Consider the following 21036-nt stretch of genomic DNA (forward strand, 5'->3'; position numbering starts at 1 on the left):
TTATTATTATTATGAAATGTTTTTTCCAATATCCTAATACATAGCATGATGCCTTCATATTTGTTCATTGGAAAGCACAATATGGGATTGAAAACAATTGTTGCAATTAATTGGTCTTGGTTCACTGATCTAAAAAAAATATTTTAAATTTTCTTTCCCATTGCAACATTCGTAGTAGTAGTTTCTATGACACATTAAAATATTCTTTTCAGTTTTTCAACTCTTATAGAGGGATGCAATTTGAAAAATAATAATAGAATATAGCACAGAAGGTTCAATAGCGAAGTCTTTGATATTTTCATAATACTTGTTTGTTGATCCTCCACATGATTTTCAGCTGTTAGATACATAAAAAATTTGCATTGGTTTTTTTATATGGAAAATTCATAATGTTAGTCAAATTCAATTTCATCATTCACTATGTTTAAGATAAGATCTCTTTAAACAAAGAAATAGTAACAGCTAGGAAGAATTGGAAAAATCAAACTTGAACTGTCACTAATTAAATTGTTAGTCAAAAGAATACAAACAAAACAAATTACTCTATAGATTATCACTAAAGCATGTGAAGCATGCCATGAAAAAAGTAAAACCCTAGAAAGTGAGACAAAAAGAAAAAAAAAACAGACACACACACATAGAGAAACCATCAAAAATAATTTTACACTATCAATTAATCTACAGAATTTGCAACAAACCATTATAATTTGATAGTGTAAAGCTATTTTATCATATAAACCTACGTTTAGCGACAGTCTCAAAGCAATAATACAGAAGCGTTGTGAAATACACATATTTAAGAAAAGAACAAATTTTCTCTAGGAAGAAAAACTCATAAACAGTTGTCTTCATGTGAGATTGATACTAAATTTTCATTTGACGATTTTCAATTATCGACTTTATATGAAGACAACTGCATATGAGTCTCCATCTTTTTCTCTATCTCTACTGTTTCAACGTCTACGTATTATATCACAGGACAGTTACCAAACGCGATGTAAATGCATATAAATTCGACATTTGTATATGTTTCAAGGACATCGGACATTTCGTCCGGGACCTCCATAGTAAAAGTAATGTCCCCAAACATTGTTGCTTCCTTGCCTAATGTCATAGCAATTAGAATGATCTGCTAATTGGTGAATGTTTGAGAGAGGTAGCAAGTTGTTATCCCAATCAACAATTTGCAAGTTCCTAAAATATGCTGCTTTTCTAAAACCTTCACCAGCAAAGTGGCCACTCCCCATCTGAGTTCCAGTGTGGTAACCCCTTGAACGAGAGTTCACAATTTCTCCACCAAATTGAACCATGCTTGCATGGCTTCTTAAGTGGCTAAACATGGTTGCTGGCCAGTAACCAACTAATAATCCTGAACCAAATTCCAGCCACCAGTGTCCATGTCTTGGGTCCTACACACACACATAGAGGGTTATTTAATTTAAACATGTTAACTGTACACCAAAAGTCGGTCACTAATCGGTTACATCATATAGAAATACATCTTTGAAATCTCATAAATTTTAGAGAAAACGACAAATAAGTCTCTGACTTTTTATTTCAAAGACAAATAAGTCATCAAATAATTGAAAATACAAAAACATCTCTTACTTTTTAAAATGGGAGACATCTAATCTCTCTGGAAGATCTATTTGTCTTTATATATTTTAGACAGAAAAACTTAAATGTCTCACATTTAGAAAATAAAAAATGTTTTTGTATTTTTAATTAGTAAAAAAATTATGTGTCTTCAAATTATAAAATTAGTGACTTTTTTATTATATTATTATATACAAGTTTGATTATTTTTCTTTTGCAAAATTGATTTTAATAATTGATTATTTAGTTGGAGAAATGTGTGAATTAATACATAAATATAGTTGCTGATTTAGTGATTGATTTTTAGTATATTTTAAAAATTTGTATACTTCATTTAGTACTAATAGAAACAAAAATAGGATAATGCAAAATTATTAATTACTTGTTCTCTTCCCTTTTGCCTATTGTGATATTTTATTTAGATAGATTAATTTAATGATTTGTATTGCTTGCATTGTTTCTATACTTCATGAGTTGCCATGAATTCTATTAACAATGTTCAATTTGTTTTTCCTTTCTTGGTAAAATGTCATACTTTAAGATGGTTGTTTGTCATTATTGATAAAACAATACTTAATTTTGTTAAGTTATATTTATAATAATTTTCATAATTACTAAGTAAAGAAAATGCTAAATACTTATTATTAATTTATTTATTTATTGTGTCTAGTAAAAAGAATTTTTTTTTTTCTAAAATTAAGAATGAGACTAAAATCTGCAACCTCTAGATGAATATGGAAAAATTATATCATTTGAACTATAGTTCTTTGACAATAAAAAGAGTATAGTTGATTCAAAATATATTAATTAAAATAATATTAATGAAACATAAGGATAGTAAAAAGTAGAAATGATGAGAAAAAGAAGAATCATTGGTCAAGTTTCATAGCCTTTTTTGGGAAGCCAGTTACAGCAAAGACCATAAGAAAAGCATGAACTATTGCTTTAATAAAGAAAACTAAAAAAGCAAAAGACATGGATGGTCGACCCCATTAAGGTTACAAAAGGAATCTTCCATTTCAATAACATATAGAAATATGCAAAAAGTTAGGGAAAATAAAAGTAGTAAATAGATTATCAAAAATATTTAATAAAAAATTAATCAAAAACAGTCTAAATTTATCTTATTTAATATTTATTAATTATTGTTAAAATTAATTAATATTAAATAAAATAAATATATATATTTTTTTATTATGTATTTACAAGTTAGGGAAAATAAAAGTAGTAAATAGAATATCGAAAATATTTAATAAAAAAAATTAGTCAAAAACAAAAACAGTCTAAATTTATTTTATTTAATATTCATTAATTATTGATAGAATTAATAAATATTAAATAAAATAAATTTATATTTTTTTATTATGTATTAACAATTTTTTTCTTAGTTTCTAATATATATCACTGGATAATGGTGATGGTCATTGTTTAAGGTTTAAACATTTTGTCAGAACATGGTATGTGTATATTATTTAAAAAATACTAACATTTTTAAAAGGGTCAATAACTCTTTTCTCCTTAATTGCTGTTGGATTGAATCAAAATTTTGAATTCAAGCATATATAAAATCAATCTTCGACATGCATTAAAGTTTTGTGGGTCAAACTAAAATTAAAGTTTGTTTACTTTTATTATTTTACTAGTATAACATCTAGATATTAAAAATTAATTAAGTAATGTTATTACTTGAACATTTAAAAAACACAAGATCTAATGATAGAAAATAGGGTTAATTATTTTGTTAGTTTTTATTGATTGATCAAATTTGTAATTAAATTTTTATATATATTTTTTTTAATTAAATTTATATACCAATTTTTTAAATTTTAATTTAGTCTTTAGTCACAGTAAACATTAAAAAAATTCTGAATTCAACACATGTAAACATTTTTTAACGTCTACTGTGACTAGGGACTAAATTAAAATAAAAAAAAGTTGGTATAGAGATTTAATTAAAAATTTGATAAAATTATAAAGATTAACAAAATAATTAAACTTAGAAAAATAATAGTCTAATATTGAAATGTTCAAAATATAATTTTCAAATTAATTATTGACATATCTAAAGTAATTAAGAATTTAACGAAGAAATTATGCTCACCTTCCAAACCATTAGGCCAATATCAAATTGTTTGCTATTCCAAACCATCTGTCTACATTTTTATTATAATTATTATGTGAGATAATAAAGAGAAGAAAATTATTGGGGGTTTGAAAAAATTAATAATAAATAAATTGGAAGATAAAAATAAAAAAATTGGCTTAGCAATAATACTTACTGTCCAGTAAGTGAAGAACCTAGGATTGCTGTCTCCATATAATTCTGGACTTACCTGAAAGTGTTATTATGGTTGTTTCAGCCACAATAATCAATAATAAATAATAATTCTAAATTTATCGTTAAATTACTCATATCAAAAGTTTAAGCTAGTAGAAGAAAGCATTATGAATGACTATATCTCTATTAAGTCCTCTCAAGCAAGAACCTCTTTTGAATTTGTTTAATTTTTGTATATGTTTTTTTTTTCTTTTTTTTATGCTATTTTTTTAATTTTGGAATTCTCCAATGATCAAACTCTAGATCTTTCGGACATAGAGCTTTGATACTGTATTATTAAATCATTCATCTCAAAAGTTTAAACCGATAAAAGAAAGCAATATGAATAATTATATCTCTATTACACTTATTATTAGATTATGACGAAGATTAATATACATTTTTATAAATAAAAAGATATCATGTATAAAAATATATTCAAATAAAATTTAATTTTTATCCATTAATACTATAAAATATTTTACATAGTCGTCTAATAAATTACATTCGTTCTTTTAGATGATTATTTAGGTAATCAATATAAAATTTTACTGATATGATATTAAGTAATTTGATATATGTGTAAAATTATTTTATATTAATAATGTATTAAAATTAAATTTATTGAAATAAATGTGTACCTGCCAACCAGCTTCTATAGTATTAAGATCAAAACCAAAGGAGCCAGCAATAACCCAAATCTGTGACAAACTGAATTCATATTGATCTGTAACTCTTGGTGTCCATACATTTATGTTTGCTTTTGCTCCATAATATTGATCTCCATTCACAAAAACAACTGCATGCTGCATTCAAATTAACATATGCATAAATAACAATTACTCTATCTTACCCTTTTTTTATATATAAAAAAGATTGAATTGTATTTATAAAAATATATAATATTTAGTATTTATGTATTTTATAAAATATGACACTGATCACATTTATAAATATTATATTAATCTAGTCAGTTTAGACATGATAAATAAATCATAAAGAAGATTAGTTTAATTTATTTTTTTCTTGAGTTCTTGCTAAAAAAATTTAATTTTAATATACTAACAGTATAAAATATTTAATCACATTTATTTTTTTGAATAACTATTTATGCTGTTAATAAAAAATATAATTATTTTTACTGATACGACGATATACAATTAAACGCATTATATCATAATTAAATTCATCTAATAAATATGTAACCAATATAGATGCAAAGAGAGGATCTTCATTTTGGTGATGATTTTGATATGGCTTTAAGGTGCATATAAGAGGACAACCTTTTAATAGTGGTGTCCCTTCATTGTCTCTCATATTGATGATAAATACGGAAAAAGTAGTGCTATTCTTTTCTTGCTGGCAATGAAAATAAAATAAGCTAAAATAAATTTAAAAAATAATAATAATGAAAGAAGAATGCATAGGGTTTAAATTTGATTGACAACACTTATTCAACTTACAAAATGATAAATAAATTAATCTCTTTCATAAAGTTTAATTACTCTGTTAGTCTCTATAGTTTCGCAAAATTTTTAATTAGGTCCCTATACTTTTTTTGTTTTTAATTAAGTTCCTACACAAAAATTTTTTTCAATTGAGACCCTACATTTTTTTTTCTTTTATTTGAGTCTCTACACTAATTTAGGGACCTAATTAAAAAAAAAAAAATTGGTACAGAAATCCAATTAAAAAGAAAAAAAATATACGGACCTAATTAAAAATTTTGTAAAACTATAAAGACCAACAGAATAAATTTTTTTTTTTGGTGACCCAACAAAATAATTAAACTCTTTCATAATAGTCTCTAATTTGAGTTTCTAAAATAAAATTAATCTTATTGTAGTTTTTCGAGATAAATTAGTCTAATTTCTGATAATAAAATTCGAATAACTAACCTCATGGCCGTTATGGGTTGAGTCTCTCCTTACATGACTTGGTTTTCTTCCAAATCTTCTAATGGAACTTGCTCTTAGAACATCTTCCTCTTTTGTTCTTCTAATTGGAATAGTTCCATTAGGGCATTCTTCACCAGAATCACTCCATACTTGAAAGCTTTTCATTTCTATTTTCTCATTGTTCTTGTTCTTGTATTTCTTTGGCCTCTCCGGCGGATCCTAAAAAAAAAAAGCCGAAGTCAAATCTCAAGTCGAGTTTGACGTTGACTACATGAATTAAACAACGACATAATATATTACTAGAAGAATTTCAAATACTTTTAGAATATCAGTATTTTAATAATTTTACCTGTTGATTTTAATTATAAAAAATATATATTAATTAAAATCAACAGGTAAAATTACTAGAATACCAACACTGATGTTTCAAGAATATTTAAAAATTTTCTTATATTATTGTTGAACCTTAAATCATGAAGGGAACAGGAATAGAATTTTCCATAATCATGAGAATATGAGAATGTAAGAACTATAAAATCAAATCAAATCAAAGCATGGAAATCAAGATGATGACATTACCAATGGTCTCTGACCTCTAAGGTTAGGATGGTCAAAAGCTGGTTGTTGATGAGACAAAACACAATCAATCAAATCACCATCTGGACTCTACAACACAAAAAACAAAACCAACTTTGGTCAAAACCAAACCAAAAACATGTTATAAGAAAAAGAAAAAAAAAAAAGACAAGTACCTGAATTGTTTTGAGAGCAGGTTTATTGATCTTGGCCAAGTGTGCTCTAATCCTTCTCAGCTTGAGTAACTCAAGATTTGATCTTAGAGTTTGGTTATTAGACTTCAAGTTCAACAATGGTTGGTGAACATTGCACAATGCTGGAGTAACAATGATAAGAAGCAAAGAATGTAGAAGTAGTAGATTTTGTAGTCTAATGTTTTGGTATTGAGAATGAGAATGAGAATGATGATTGTGTTGTCTTGTTCTTGTTCTTGTGTTGAATTGTTTATGATGATGATGATTATTGCAATGTGAATATACCTTCTTCATGTCTCTATTATTATTCACAAAAACAGAACAGAACAGAGAAGTGAAGTGAAGTACTAAACAGAACAGAACAGAGACAAAGGTGTTTGATATTTTTTTATGAGTTTCTTCTTCTCTTCTCTTCTCACACCCTTTTTTTTTATAAATATAATTATGAAAATGAATAAAGAATAAACAAGTTCTTCTTCAACTGGTCCTCATTGCTTCCCTTCTTCAGAGAGAGAGAGAGAGAGAGAGAAGGGTTGTATTGATTTTGTGCTCCCCACACACACCATGGAAGATTTAGGAACCATACATATAATACTTATTATAGGTGGAGTTGCATTACACCTTCCAAACTTCAATTTTTTTTTATTTTTTATTTTAATTATTTTGTTGAAGAATATTTTTTTTTCACTAATTAATCTTAGCTTAATTGATATTAACTCTTTATCAAGGTCAACCGGTCAACCCTTGTCGGATATAGGTTGATTGGATCACTTAGTAAACAAAATTATCTAATATACATGTATTCTTTCTTTATATAAAAAATCATATAGAATGATAATTTATTTATTTTTTTATTTATTTTAATTTTTGTGTTTTAATGCAATCAGTAAGATTATTTATACATCAGACACTCTTGATAATTATATAAAAATATAGTTATTATTAGTTAATTATGTATTTAAATTATTTTAATCAACAAAAAATACATATTAGTTGTTAATAAAAAATTGGATTAAGTTAATAATATTTTATCAGCAAAACTTAAATAGTACAATCACTTTCTCCATTATATTAGTTTAGATAGATGATTAAACTTCAAAAGTATAATAATTGAGAAAAATAAACCCTTCTACTTATTCAAGTAAAAAGCTCAATTAATTCAGTATTTTTTTTTTTATAAATCATAGTGTACTAAACAAATAAATATAATCGTTGTGATTAAGCTTACAATTTAATTAGCATTTACCTCTTATATATTTTTATTTGAGTTTAATTTATTTATTGTATATATTCAACTCCTTTATATAATATATTTTCCTTTACAATTTAGTTCCAAAGAGGCACGAAAATAACGGCAGCAACATTAGGCTGAACGTCAGAGGGCAGGCGCATCGGGCTGACCGGCGGAGGTGAGGACGGTGTCGGTAGAAGGATGCGGCGGCCTCGGTATGGCCGGCGAGAAATTCAGTGACGCGAGGTGAGAACCGGAGAAGATGACGGTGAGTTTTGGACGTGTATTGAAGGTTACGCTAAGATTAGAAATAACCGTATATAGTGTGAATAGATTTAAATAGTAATCTTAATTTTTAAATTAAATTTTGAAATTAAATAATTAATTAATGATCTAATTTTTAATTTTAATTTTTTTAATTCATTATACACATTGTACACAATTAATATTGGTTTCTAATACTTTCTCTATATATATTCCAAAAGTAATTTTGTCCAAAATAGTAAAGTAGACATTTATTATGAGGAAGACTTAACCAAAGATATGAGTAGTTATTTTCACTTTCATTCCACCTTCAAAATCAAATATATGAATATGACACATTTTGTGTTGTTGGGTACATAACATAACGATGTAGCACTCTCATCTGCATAAATCAGCTTTAACTCAAATTATTAATTGCTAGGATTTGGCCCAAGAAAAAAATGACACCAAAGGAAGATAGCACGAAATCGTTTATGGGCCATGCCTAATCATTTTTGTTCAATTATGTCATTATGATTTTATGACAGTGGAGGGAGCCTATAATATAGTTTATTAATTTTCTATCAATTTTTACATATTCATTAAAGTTTTTTTTCGAAAATATTTGATAACAACAAATTACTAAAAAATAGTCAGAATTTTTCTTATTTAATATTCATTAATTATAATAATTAATGAATATTAAATAAGACAAGTTTAAACTTTTTTATCTCCCTAACATTGTTTTTTTCATTTTCAATCGATTTATCCTATTTTTTTATATATTTTTTAAAAAAATAATAATAAAAATATGAAAATAATTATAATTAAGTTATTTTAAAAAGAATATGAATATTTATAATAAAGTGAGACTTAAATAAATTTTTGGTCGTAATAAAATATTTATTTTTTTTAATTATTAGTTTGTTCCGTTAAATATTGACTAACACTCGATAAAATAAGGTTTCATTAAGTAATTTCTTTTTTTTTCCGTCTTCTCGAGCAATTTCTCGTTAATAATGTTGGTTTTGTTTACATTTTTTATGATGTTAGAGAAACAAAAAAAAATTATTTTATTTAATATTTATTAATTTTAGTAATAATTAATAAATATTAAATAAGATAAATTCTGATTGTTTTTAACTAATTTTTTTTATCAAATATTTTTGTTTTTTTTTTTTATTATTATTATTATTATTATTATTATTATTATTATTATTATGTGAAGAATAAGATTTATTATAAGGTAGTTGGGACCAACAACTTAGGATATAAGATATGAATATTCACTATAAATACTATGTCCAAATTTACCTAAGTGATGAGCTTTGATTAACCAATGTGAATGTGTCAAAAGTCCTCTTAATATTATGCCGACAATTTGTAGATGGTGTTGTTAATGGCAACCATAACTTATCTCCCATGCTATGAAAAATGGAAGCAAAACAAGATAGAGAAATCTAGAATATCATTAGTATTGTTTTGAGTAGCATGAGTTTTTTTTTTTTTTTTTAGCCACACCACATTTTTTCCTTTTTCTTGGGTGGTGATATTGCATTTTTTTAAGTATATTTTTTCATGAGTAAACTACCATTTGTACCTATAAAAGTTGAAAATGCTGACATATCTACCCATAGAAAAAAGAAATTACCATTTGTACCCATGAAATATGATTTTTACAAGCAAAATTATCCAAACCCTAAAAAATTAAATAAAATCCCTAAACTACCCCTCTCTCCACCACTACCACTATCATCTCCTCCCCCATCCTCTCTCTCTCTTTCAATCTCGATGGAGGCGGTGTGGGTGCCATGGCCATCGGAGTCCCCTCAAACTTGAACTCAACCAACATCATTCAATAAACTGGTGAAAGTCTGCGGGCTAGGATCAAGGGTTGCTGCAGCTTTCACAGTCCCATTCCTCTCGTTTCATTTCATTCCTCTTGTTCAGATTCTTTCTTCCTTCCTTCGCAGGCGCCCCTCTTTCTAATTTAGATTTTCGCTTTGACTCAGCTTCCGGAACTCCTCAACAAGAGCCTAAGCCCCGGCTTGGTCCTTTGCCTGGCACTTGAAATGAAATTCTTTTCTTTGTTTGAGTTAGGAGTTTGACTTTATCGGGAGTGGATTCGATCAGAGTCATAGCGGAGCAGCTACTGTTGGAAGATGGAATTGTTTACTTCGCCAACTCTTCTTTCAGAACCTCGACCTAAGTAGCTCTAAGAAGAAGTCGGGGGGAAGACTTTGACTCTTCGACTCTCCGGGTGCGGCGGGGAAGTCCCTTCCAGCGATGCAGCTGTCCTTCCAGTTGGGAGGAACATGGCCGAGGTCGCGGTCGTTGAAACTCTCTGTCAGGACAGATACCGGTGTCAATGACTCCAATGATGAGATCTGAACCGAAATCCATCTCCTTGAGGAGGCCGGTCCTGTCGGCAGTTTTGAGGCCCAAGAACTGCAGCGAGCGGATAGTGTGGAGTTGGCGGACCTGTTCCGGGATCACTGCGACGACGTGGGACAGGGATTCCAGCTTCTGGGCCAATAAAGGTGAGAGCTTTGTTGAGAAGCCGTGAAAGACAGTGTCGTAAGTGTGAAGGATGGCGGCGGAGGCGGCGGTGGTGGTGTTTTCAGCTGCAGTGGCATGGTTGATAATAGAAGTGAAAGATGATTCGTACCAGTGCTTGTGGGTTGGGAAGATGGAGGGCTTGGCTTCATGGTAGACTTGCACTATGAAGGTGCTCTTCTTCTTCGGAGAAGCGGCAACAAGTGTTGCTATGACTGTGAGGATGAAAGAGAGGAGGGTGTGACAAGGAGCCATTGGAGCAGCAGTGGGGATTGAGTGGAAAGTAATGGTGAGAGAGTGTTAGAAAGGGAAAGAGGGGTGGTGGTTGGGTGAAGAGGGTGGTGGTGGGATTTGAGATTAAAAAGGGAATGAGAGGTGGTGGTTGGGTGAAGAGGGTTAGGGTTAGATGATTGGGTGAAAGAGGTGGTGTAGTGGTGAAGATAAAGGGTAATTTAGGAATTTTATTTAATTTTTTAGGGTTTGGATAATTTTGCTTGTAAAAATCATATTTCATGGGTACAAATAGTAATTTCCTTTTTCTATGGGTAGATATGTCAGCGTTTTCAACTTTTATGAGTATAAATGGTAGTTTACTCTATCATCGTTAACATTTATGTTTAGTTTCAATCTTTTTAACAGTAATATTTTTATATAATTATTATTCTAATTTTTCTTTCAGTAGTTTAATTATATTTAAAAGTTTTTATTTTTAATCTGGTTTCTAATATTTTAAATATATTTTAATTTTAATCTTAATATTATTTATTAGGAGATCTATTCATATCCTAATCCAAAATAAAGTCAGGCTTATTAAAGATAAAGGCCTATTACTAATGACTTCCTCTACTTATTAGACCTCTGACACAACAAGAAGGTCAAATTTTACTTATCTAAATAAGTAACTACCTCTCCGAATCTCTCCTATCTTTATCTCTCCTAAAAAATAGACCTCAACAAACTTTTAAGATAAAGGGAACGACTATCCATTAATAAAAGTGGAACTACTCAAAGAATATAGTTATCTATTCCACTATAAATACACTGCCACTTCTCAGGTATATTCACATCCCAATCTACTAAAAACCTGCCTAAAACCCCTTGTTAACTTAAGTATTGAAGTCTCGTGCAGGTACCACCCCATCTCCTCACGAGGAACTCGGACGACAACATCTCAACACCTGCACAAGTCAGATGCTGCTTCAAAAGGAGTCTGAATTTCACATTTAGACCTAAATCACCGTTTTAAATAACCTTCAAACAAAATTCATAATAGATTAAAAAAGGAATGGAAGACTAATAGAATAATAAAGCGTATGTAATATTACCATTTTTCCAGAATATATATATATATATATATATATATTAGCAAGGTTTTGAGAACCAGACCGGTTATTGAACCGTTTTACTCAGTAGTTCACTAATTTATTGGTTCAACCAATTTAACCGTAGTTCAACCGAAAAAATCGTTTTACAATAAAATAATAAATAAATTATAAAATAACTCTCATCAACACAATAAAAAACAATCAATAAATCATCAACACAATAAAAATTATAAAACATGTTTATTGTTATAATATAAAATATTAAATGTTTTCCAAGCTTCCAGTCAAATGTGTTTTCATATGATGGTGAAAATTCATAAATTGAGTCTGAGTAAACAATCTTTAAAAAGATACTTAAAATAGGATCAATCATTTGTCTTCTAAAACATAAATTCCAAGAAACATATTTTAGATTGCATACTCAAGCACTTACTATCTATCCAGAGCAAGTCAACAACACTACAATATACAAAAATATTCCAGTGCATTCATTCACTAAATAGATATTCCAAACAATTAGTTGCAGCAACCTAAGCACCAAAAGAAACCCTGCAATACGATACCATATTGTGGTTCACTAGTCAATGACAATCGGCTTCTGTTCACTTGCACCAATTCTATCCCTTTTAAAAAACACTTCGGGGAGATCACCTCTGAGAATTTGAACTTCAAAGACAATTTTCTCATCACTGTTTGCCATGAGCTCGAAAACACAAGCATCTCCCTCCACCAAGCAATTAGCTTTGACAAATTTTCTCCAGCCTCCATCGAAGAACTTGCGACCCGGAGCATGTCCACGATACACCATGTCCCAGCTCTCGCCTCCACACTTAAGAACAGTAGGGACCTCAGCAGATGGAAGTATATCTATTAAGTCCTTTGATGGCCCCTATTTACCAATATAAGATTTTAACATGATTAATTTATTATTGGAAGTGTAAAAGAAGGGAATAAATATTTTATAGCTAACACAAACATTAAATTGTCTTGTGTTTTATGTGCTCAACAGGCACAGTAGAGTTTAAAAAAAAATCCCTATACATGAAATGGACCTTTGAAAGAACAAGTGCATTCAGCTCCAATGACTATTGCAAATTCAAAGCAATAATCGAAATGTAAAAAAAAAAAAAATGTTATCCTGATTTTGTGTATTCTTATCCTTTCCATTGAAGACATCAAGTGCAAACATGCATCCGTTTTAATCTAATTGATAACCTTAAATTAAACGAAATGGTCTTCTGAAATGTGGAAGATTGATATTCATCAGAAATTTAGACGTTCATATGACTTCTTAATCTTCTCTGACTATATCAGAGGCGAATGAAATTATAACATAATGTGAAATTACCATGAGACAACTACGACGAACATGTGATTTTGAAAGAACTACATGAAAGAATGGATTTCTTGAAAGTGGTGCAATCTCATTGCTCGATAAGTTTGCTGCAGGATCAGCTGGCTTTGGCAATGGGGCTTGCCCTTCTACTGAAACTGCAAAATTTGAGTTGGTTGAAGTTAGATTTAAATGTTGCATACAGAGTTTCATCGGATCACAACCCTTCCAAATAGTTTCATCGGATCACAGACTTTCCAACTATGAGTCTATATTCCATAAATAATTTTACTAATTCCCTTAGTCCTATTTCCTTGGAGACTAGTTTCCAACTTTGCCACGCTAAAGTTCTTTATTCTTTAGATGCATTATCTAAACACTTCCAAAACATTTAACTCTATACAACTTATTTTTACCGATTTCAATCACATCATGGTTAACCTAAATGTCTCTATTACCTATGATTTATGTACCCTAAAGAGATGATAGATTAAACAGAACAAAAAAAGAAAGAAAGATAAAATACAAACAGTATACCAGTCACTAAAATCATGAGATTCAGGAAAGAAAAAGATAAAGCGCGTGAACCGGGTTGGGGGGGGGGGGGTTTGCCGGCGGAGCACAAGCATCCCGCATTAACACAGGATGCAGGGAAGGGGTCACACCCAAAGGATGTAATGTACATAGCTTAGCCTGATAATTCCATTAGTGGCTGTTTCCACGACTTGAACCCAAAAGGTCACACGGAATAATTCAGCCGTTGCTCAAAAGCTCCCCTTAGAAAAAATGATAAAGTCAACAATTTTTGCAAGTTGTGATACATGGACTATCTAGCCACTCCCCTCTTATCAATTTTTGAGGAGTACACTTTCTACTAAATCAAGTGGTATTGTAGAATGCTTTTGTTCACCAAGTTGTTGATTTACCACTCTTTCAACCTTTAGATATGCCATATTATGTGGTTATAAGGCATTAAACTCCGATTTACATTAGGAACTCCCACATCACGTCTAATATCAAACATATTTTGCATACTTATTATCTCTGTATTTGTGTCCCAAAGACAGCTTCTAAACACTACGTCAAGTAGAGAGGTAATCAGGGGAAGGGACAATGTTTTGTCCTGTTTTGGAACCCACATCAAGAAACCAAAAGCCCTTTTGGGAACATCTTTACACTTAACATTTTGTTAAATTGAATACTAAGCTATTCACAGGTACAACAAAAACGCAATTTGTTCTCAATATCCAAATTTGTTTAACATTAATCATTTAAATAAATAAATAAATTCCATGGGCAAAGCTGTTTAACACTAACCAAATAAATGATTTCAGCCTTCTTTCTCACACACTAATTATTGGCAACAACTCAGGAAAAGGTTCTGTTTAAGTGTTAAACTACTAACAGTGCGCTTGCTTTTTGAGCATGCATGTAGTTTTATCTAAGTCATAAAAAAGATTATAGAAAAAAAAAAAACCAAGGGAGAGCATCACGGCATGCAGTCTATTTAAAAATGAAAGAAAATTTTCATTAACTTGATTAGCAGGTTATTTTATTAAATCTCAACAATTTGTATAAAATATAAAGAAAATGGAGATTTAAAATCTCAATATCACCGCTCAATTCAAATTTTAAAAAGTACTTTAAAAGAATTAAAAATAAGAATTACCTCTTGAGGTTGAGGATGATCCTGGAGAACTCATGCTTGAGGCGGTGGGCAATGGTGTAACTATGGAGATTTAAAAAATTATTCAGTATAAAAACAAAACTTTGATTAAAGAATTTGATTTTCTAAAAGACAAATTAGGTTACAAGAATGTGATACGCCAATACCGTTATCAACAGGTAGAACGCGCCAAAACTTTCTGAAGGCGCCTCCTACAACTTCGCGGTGCTTCCTGTGCTGCTGAAGACTATAAAAAGTTTGTGGTGTTTCAGGCAGTCACATGTAGCACAGCGAATTTCCCTTCCCGCGAATCCAGCTGTTGCGTGCTCAGATGCATATTTTCAAGATATTTTCAGGTACATTTTCAACGGTGAATTGAGTGAGATTTGAAAATAGAAAGATTAAAGATGTATATGAAGAGATGAATGCATCAAGTAAAGAGATGAGCGTAACTGAGAAAACCGATGGAGAATATTTGAGAGTTCATACTTGTATATATATATAGTGGAATGTGTGTATTTGATAATTCTACAATGATCAAAATTGTACGGGACCGAGTACTAAAGAATCTAGAGAGTATATAGTTGATTGGTTGAAGAGTTAATACTTAATACTCAAACTTTGATCCTCAAATTTACCTCGATCCTAAAGTTGACTCTCAATTTGGATTCAAAATTTTTGCTTTGTATTTCATGTTACTCGAGTCAATGTCATGTGCCAATATAATATTTGACCATATACTGAAATAAATAATAACATCAATACATCATATGTCCTAATACGATTTATTTATGTATTAATTAAGTAATTTAAAAAATATATCTCTAAATTTTTACTCATAACTTATTTTTTTCTGTGTGACACCACCTTTCTAACCGAACAATGTTTCAGACCAAATCCAGCAATTACAAAACAGTAAAACACTAAATTCTCAACATGACCATATCTAAATTCTGCCTACAACATTCAATAATATTGTAACACAGAGTCATCAGAGTAATTAGAAAATAGTAAAATACTAAAACAGAGTAACAGTTACTGTATTAGGTGTTCTGGACTCTAGTTGGTACAAATGACATAACAGAGTAAGTTTCCAGCATTAGCAACTAATCCATACATATAAATTTCCACAGCAATCAGAACCATACATACAAAGAAGACCGAAGAACAAAGACCGAAGACCCAAGAAGAAGAACTGAAGAACCAAATTTCAGAACTAAACTTCAAGCCAAGACCCAAGAAGAATTGAAGAAACATGGAACAAAAATTGAAGAAGAAGTTCAGAGAAGATGAAGACGAGGAGCCACTAATCTAGGTTCGAGAAGCCAGCAAAGACGAAGAGGACCTGCCGAGTTACTGGGTTCCGGACACGGGGAAGAGGAAGTAGCGGCGGTGCTGAGAACCTAGGGACAGCGGCGATGGAGTGAGATGAATGAATGATTGGGGGAAGAGGGGGGTTGGTTCACGGGTCTTTTTTTTTAACAAATTTAAAAACGGCGTTGTTTTATCCGAACTAGCCGGTTACCGATCCGGTCCAACCGGTCGATTCTCGGCCGATTCGATGATTTTTTAACGGTTTTTTTCGAACGGTTATAGATAGAAGACCAGACTGTTTGCATCGTCGGTTTCCAATTAAATCGGTTCGACCGGCCGGTTCGATCCGATTTTCGGAACCATGTATATTAGTTCATCATAGTTTTTTTAAAAAAACTTATTAGTTGATACTTTTATTTATTTTTAAAGACTTATAATGCATTACAAAATTTTTTAGAAATCTAGCTTCTCTTACTTAAAAAATATTCTATAAAAAAGTACGAAAATAAAATAGAATATGTTTTTTAGTTATTGACTTTTCTTAGTCAATTATAGGTTGACTATTAGACACTTCCTTTTTAATACTAGCTGTTCATATCCTGACCCAACGCTTAGGCCCAAGTCTAAAAGAAAGGCTCAATCCAAGGAATTGGCCCTCATTTTACACCGACTTTTTCCCTAGAAGTCGGTTCCTACCACGACTTGTTCTAAGGAAGTCGAAAACGAGGTTTAGCTGGCAGATAATACTAAAATAACTGCCCCTAAAATCTCTCAACCCACTTTCAGGAGCCATATCTCAACCTCCCTAAGATAAAGGGACGGTTATTCACCTTAGAAGGTGAAACTACTCCAACGGTGGTTATTGGCTCCCCACTATAAATACACTGACATCCCTCAGGTATCTCTAAGCCCCAATACTCTCTAGACCTGCTTACACCCTTACTGACTTAGGCATTGGAGTGTCTTTGCAGGTACCACCCCCATTCATTCACATACACAAGTCGGAAGGAGCCTCCAGCGTGCGAACCTGCTCGGAGACTACCATCCTTTGATGATTGGGCCAACCACCAAGTCCAGCCCATTAATCTCCGGTTACCCATCGTAACATTGGCGTCGTTGCTGGGGACCCGAGAGATCAACCCATAATGGCGGACAATTCACCAGAAGACGGTCATACGGCGTCCGACTCAGAGCAGAAAAATCTAGACGCCGGAAATAATGACGCGGACCTGACCCTTCACCAGGAGACAAACGACCAACACAGAGAAGGCACCTCGGGGCTAAAAAATCCAAAGACGAACTCCTCGGAGGGACGCGAGTCAGGAAGGGAAGGACCGCCCCATGCGACGGAAATAATGGGGCTGGTCCACGGTCATCAAGGCCACTTAGAACAACAGGAACAAGAGTTTGAACGACAACGAGAGGTGGAGAGAAAACTAAGGAAAGAAATAGAACGGCGAAAAGAGTTAGAAGAAAAACTCTTGAAGCTAGAATCCTCCCTTAAAAGTTGGAACTCCCGCGGCGACCGAGAAGAGTCGCCCTTGGGAGGAGAAGATCCGTTTAGCAAGGACATAATGAGGGCAAAAGTTCCAAGAACTTCAAAAGCCTTGATATGAACCTCTATGATGGGACCACCGACCCAAAGCATCATTTAAGCAACTTCAAAAGTCGGATGTATCTGGCTGATGCTTCTAACGCTACTCGTTGCAAAGCTTTTCCGACCACTCTGTCAAAAGCAGCAATGAAGTGGTTCGACAGCCTCCCTCCGAGGTCGGTCACTAGTTTCGAGGACCTCTCACGAAAGTTTTTAATGAGATTCTCCATCCAGAAGGATAAAATAAAGCACGCACCAAGCCTCCTAGGAGTAAAGCAGGAGGTCAGAGAACCTTTACGAGACTACATGGAAAGGTTCAACAAAGCGTGCTTGGAGATTCAAGACCTGCCCATAGAGGCAGTCATCATAGGGCTGGTAAATGGATTTAGAGAAGGTCTCTTCTCTCAGTCCATATCAAAAAGGCACCCCACCTCCTTGAGTGATGCACAAGAGAGAGCGGAAAAGTACATCAACATGGATGAGAATGCCAGATTACAGGAGCCGAGTTGGCGACAGGGGCACCCTCACTCAGAAAAAGAGAAAGAGAGGGAGCCCAAGAAAAAAGAGGAGGTCGGTTCCGACTGGCCGAGGAGATATCACTCCTATACTCCTCTAAAATTTTCAATAGTAGACGTATACAGAGAAATCTGTAATACGGAAAGATTGCCGCCCCCTAGACCCATCAAAAACAAAAAGGGAGGAAGCTGCGGCGACTACTGCGAGTACCATAAGATGTATGGTCACTCAACAAATGATTTCTATGACCTTAAAAATGTGATAGAAAGGTTGGCCAGGGAAGGCCGACTTGATAGATATCTCATGGAAAGGTCGGACAACCATGGAAAGAGAAAACGAGATGATGAAGACAGAAGAGACCCACCACCACAAACCCCCGAGAGACACATACATATGATCTCGGGGGAATTTGCGGGAGGGGGACTCACTAAGTTATCTCGCAAAAGACACCTAAAGCGAGTTTACCAGGTCGGAAGCGAAGCACCCGACCTCCCAACCATCTCTTTTACAAAAGAGGACGGGCAAGGAGTGATCCCTGGGCATGACGATCCAGTGGTGATAACCATGATCCTAGCGAATGCCCATCTCCACAGAACTTTAGTAGACCAAGGAAGTTCAGCGGACATTCTTTTCAAGCCCGCGTTTGACAAACTAGGATTGGATGAAAAAGAATTAAGGGCTTACCCTGACACCCTGTACGGTTTGGGCAACACGCCAATAAAACCACTAGGATTCCTACCCCTCCACACGACCGTTGGAAGGGGGAGAAATCCAAAACTCTAAGCATAGACTTTATAGTCATTGATGTCGGGTCAGGGTTCAATGCCCTGATTGGCAGAGCTACCCTGAATCGGCTCAGAGCGGTGGTATCCACCCTCACCTTTGCATGAAATTCCCAACATATGCGGGGATAGCAACAATACGGGGAGACCAGAAATTGGCAAGGAAATGCTACAATGAAAGCCTTAACCTGAGAGGAAAGGGCATGGAAGTTCACACCATAAAGCTCGGTAGAGCTCGAGCCAAAGAAGAGCTGCGGCCGAAACCAGGGAGAAAAACTGAAGAAATACAGGTCGGCGAGGAGGAAGGAAAAAATACCAACATAGGAGCTAGCCTAGAGGAAAACCTAAAGCAGAAATTGACAAAGCTCCTACGAGATAATTCTGACCTCTTTGCCTGGAAGGCCTCCGACATGCCAGGGATAGATCCCGAGCTCATGTCCCACAGGCTCTCAGTATACCCTGGGTCACGACCTGTACAGCAGCGAAGGCGTAAGCTCGGTCCAGAACGAGCTCAAGCAGTGGAGGAGCAGGTACAAGCACTCCTGGAAGCCGGCTTCATCAGAGAGGTTAAATATCCAACATGGCTAGCCAACGTAGTGCTAGTCAAAAAACAAAACGGCAAGTGGAGGATGTGTGTTGGCTATACCGACCTGAATAAGGCGTGTCCTAAAGACCCATATCCACTTCCAAGCATCGACACTCTAGTAGACTCCAGCTCGAAGTATCAATACTTGTCGTTTATAGATGCCTACTCGGGATACAACCAAATCCCGATGCACAAGCCGGACCAAGAAAAGACATCATTCATCATGCCTAGGGCGAATTATTGCTACGTGGTCATGCCTTTTGGATTAAAAAATGCAGGGGCTACATACCAAAGGCTAATGAACAAGGTGTTCGCTCCCCACCTCGGGAACTTAATGGAAGTCTACGTAGACGACATGCTGGTGAAAACCAGGGAAGAAACTGACCTCTTGACAGAACTCTCGCAAGTTTTTAACACCATAAGGTCACATGGGATGAGGCTAAATCCCGCAAAATGCACCTTCGCGGTGGAGGCTGAAAATTTTCTAGGGTTTATGCTAACCCAAAGAGGGATCGAAGCCAATCCCGACAAGTGCAAAGCCATCCTAGAAATGAAAAGTCCAACTTGCTTAAGAGAGGTCCAACAATTGAATGGCCGACTTGCAGCCCTCTCCAGGTTCTTGGCAGGATCAGCATTAAGATCCCTTCTACTATTCTCCCTACTACGAAAAGGATGCCAGTTCAAATGGACTCCAGAGTGCGAAGAAGCATTCCTGGAGTTCAAAAGGTTCTTAAGCCAACCTCCAATCCTGACCCGACCTCTAATTGGGGAAGAGCTTGTCCTATATTTGTCCGTAGCAGACAAAGCTGTAGCATCAGCCCTGATATGAGAAGATGAGGTCGAGCAGCATCCTGTATACTTCACCAGTAAAGTTCTACAAGGCCCAAAACTAAGGTACCACAAACTAGAAAAGTTTGCTTACTCCCTAGTAATAGCCTCACGAAGGTTACGACCTTACTTCTAGGCTCACACGATAAGAGTTCGAACGAACCAACCCATGAAGCAAATCCTCCAAAAGACGAATGTTGCGGGGAGAATGGTTCAGTGGGCAATAGAGCTCTCCGAGTTCGACTTAAAGTAAGAAACTCGGACGGCAATTAAAGCCCAATGCCTCACCGACTTTATAGCAGAGTATGCGGGAGATCAAGAGGAAAAACCAACTACATGGGAACTATACGTAGATGGATCCTCAAACAAGACAGGAAGCGGGGCAGGCATAATATTAGTTAATAAAGGGGAAACACAAATAGAGGTTTCTCTCAAATTTGAATTCCCAGCCTCCAATAATCAGGCAGAATACGAAGCCCTG

The 21036-nt window shown here is 33.5% G+C and overlaps 2 protein-coding genes across 2 annotated transcripts; both read right to left on the minus strand.

Moving 5' to 3' along the window:
* Positions 1–983: 983 nt before the first annotated feature.
* On the minus strand, positions 984–7132 carry LOC107634142 (protein neprosin-like). Its single transcript, XM_088507149.1, has 6 exons — positions 6564–7132; positions 6391–6477; positions 5812–6030; positions 4555–4719; positions 3876–3929; positions 984–1409 (listed from the first exon to the last, which is right to left on the minus strand). The coding sequence occupies exons 1-6, from the start codon at positions 6873–6875 to the stop codon at positions 1032–1034; spliced, it is 1215 nt and encodes a 404-aa protein (XP_088363275.1). The 5' UTR covers positions 6876–7132; the 3' UTR covers positions 984–1031.
* Positions 7133–12317: 5185 nt separating this feature from the next.
* Positions 12318–15467, minus strand: LOC107632416 (B3 domain-containing protein Os04g0386900-like). The gene is made up of 4 exons (XM_016336099.3): positions 15103–15467; positions 14939–14998; positions 13285–13427; positions 12318–12825 (listed from the first exon to the last, which is right to left on the minus strand). The coding sequence occupies exons 2-4, from the start codon at positions 14970–14972 to the stop codon at positions 12514–12516; spliced, it is 489 nt and encodes a 162-aa protein (XP_016191585.1). The 5' UTR covers positions 14973–14998; positions 15103–15467; the 3' UTR covers positions 12318–12513.
* Positions 15468–21036: the final 5569 nt, after the last annotated feature.

This window comes from Arachis ipaensis, chromosome B3, assembly GCF_059453495.1.
Source record: "Arachis ipaensis isolate K30076 ecotype BB chromosome B3, ASM5945349v1, whole genome shotgun sequence".
NCBI classification, from domain to species: Eukaryota; Viridiplantae; Streptophyta; class Magnoliopsida; order Fabales; family Fabaceae; genus Arachis; species Arachis ipaensis.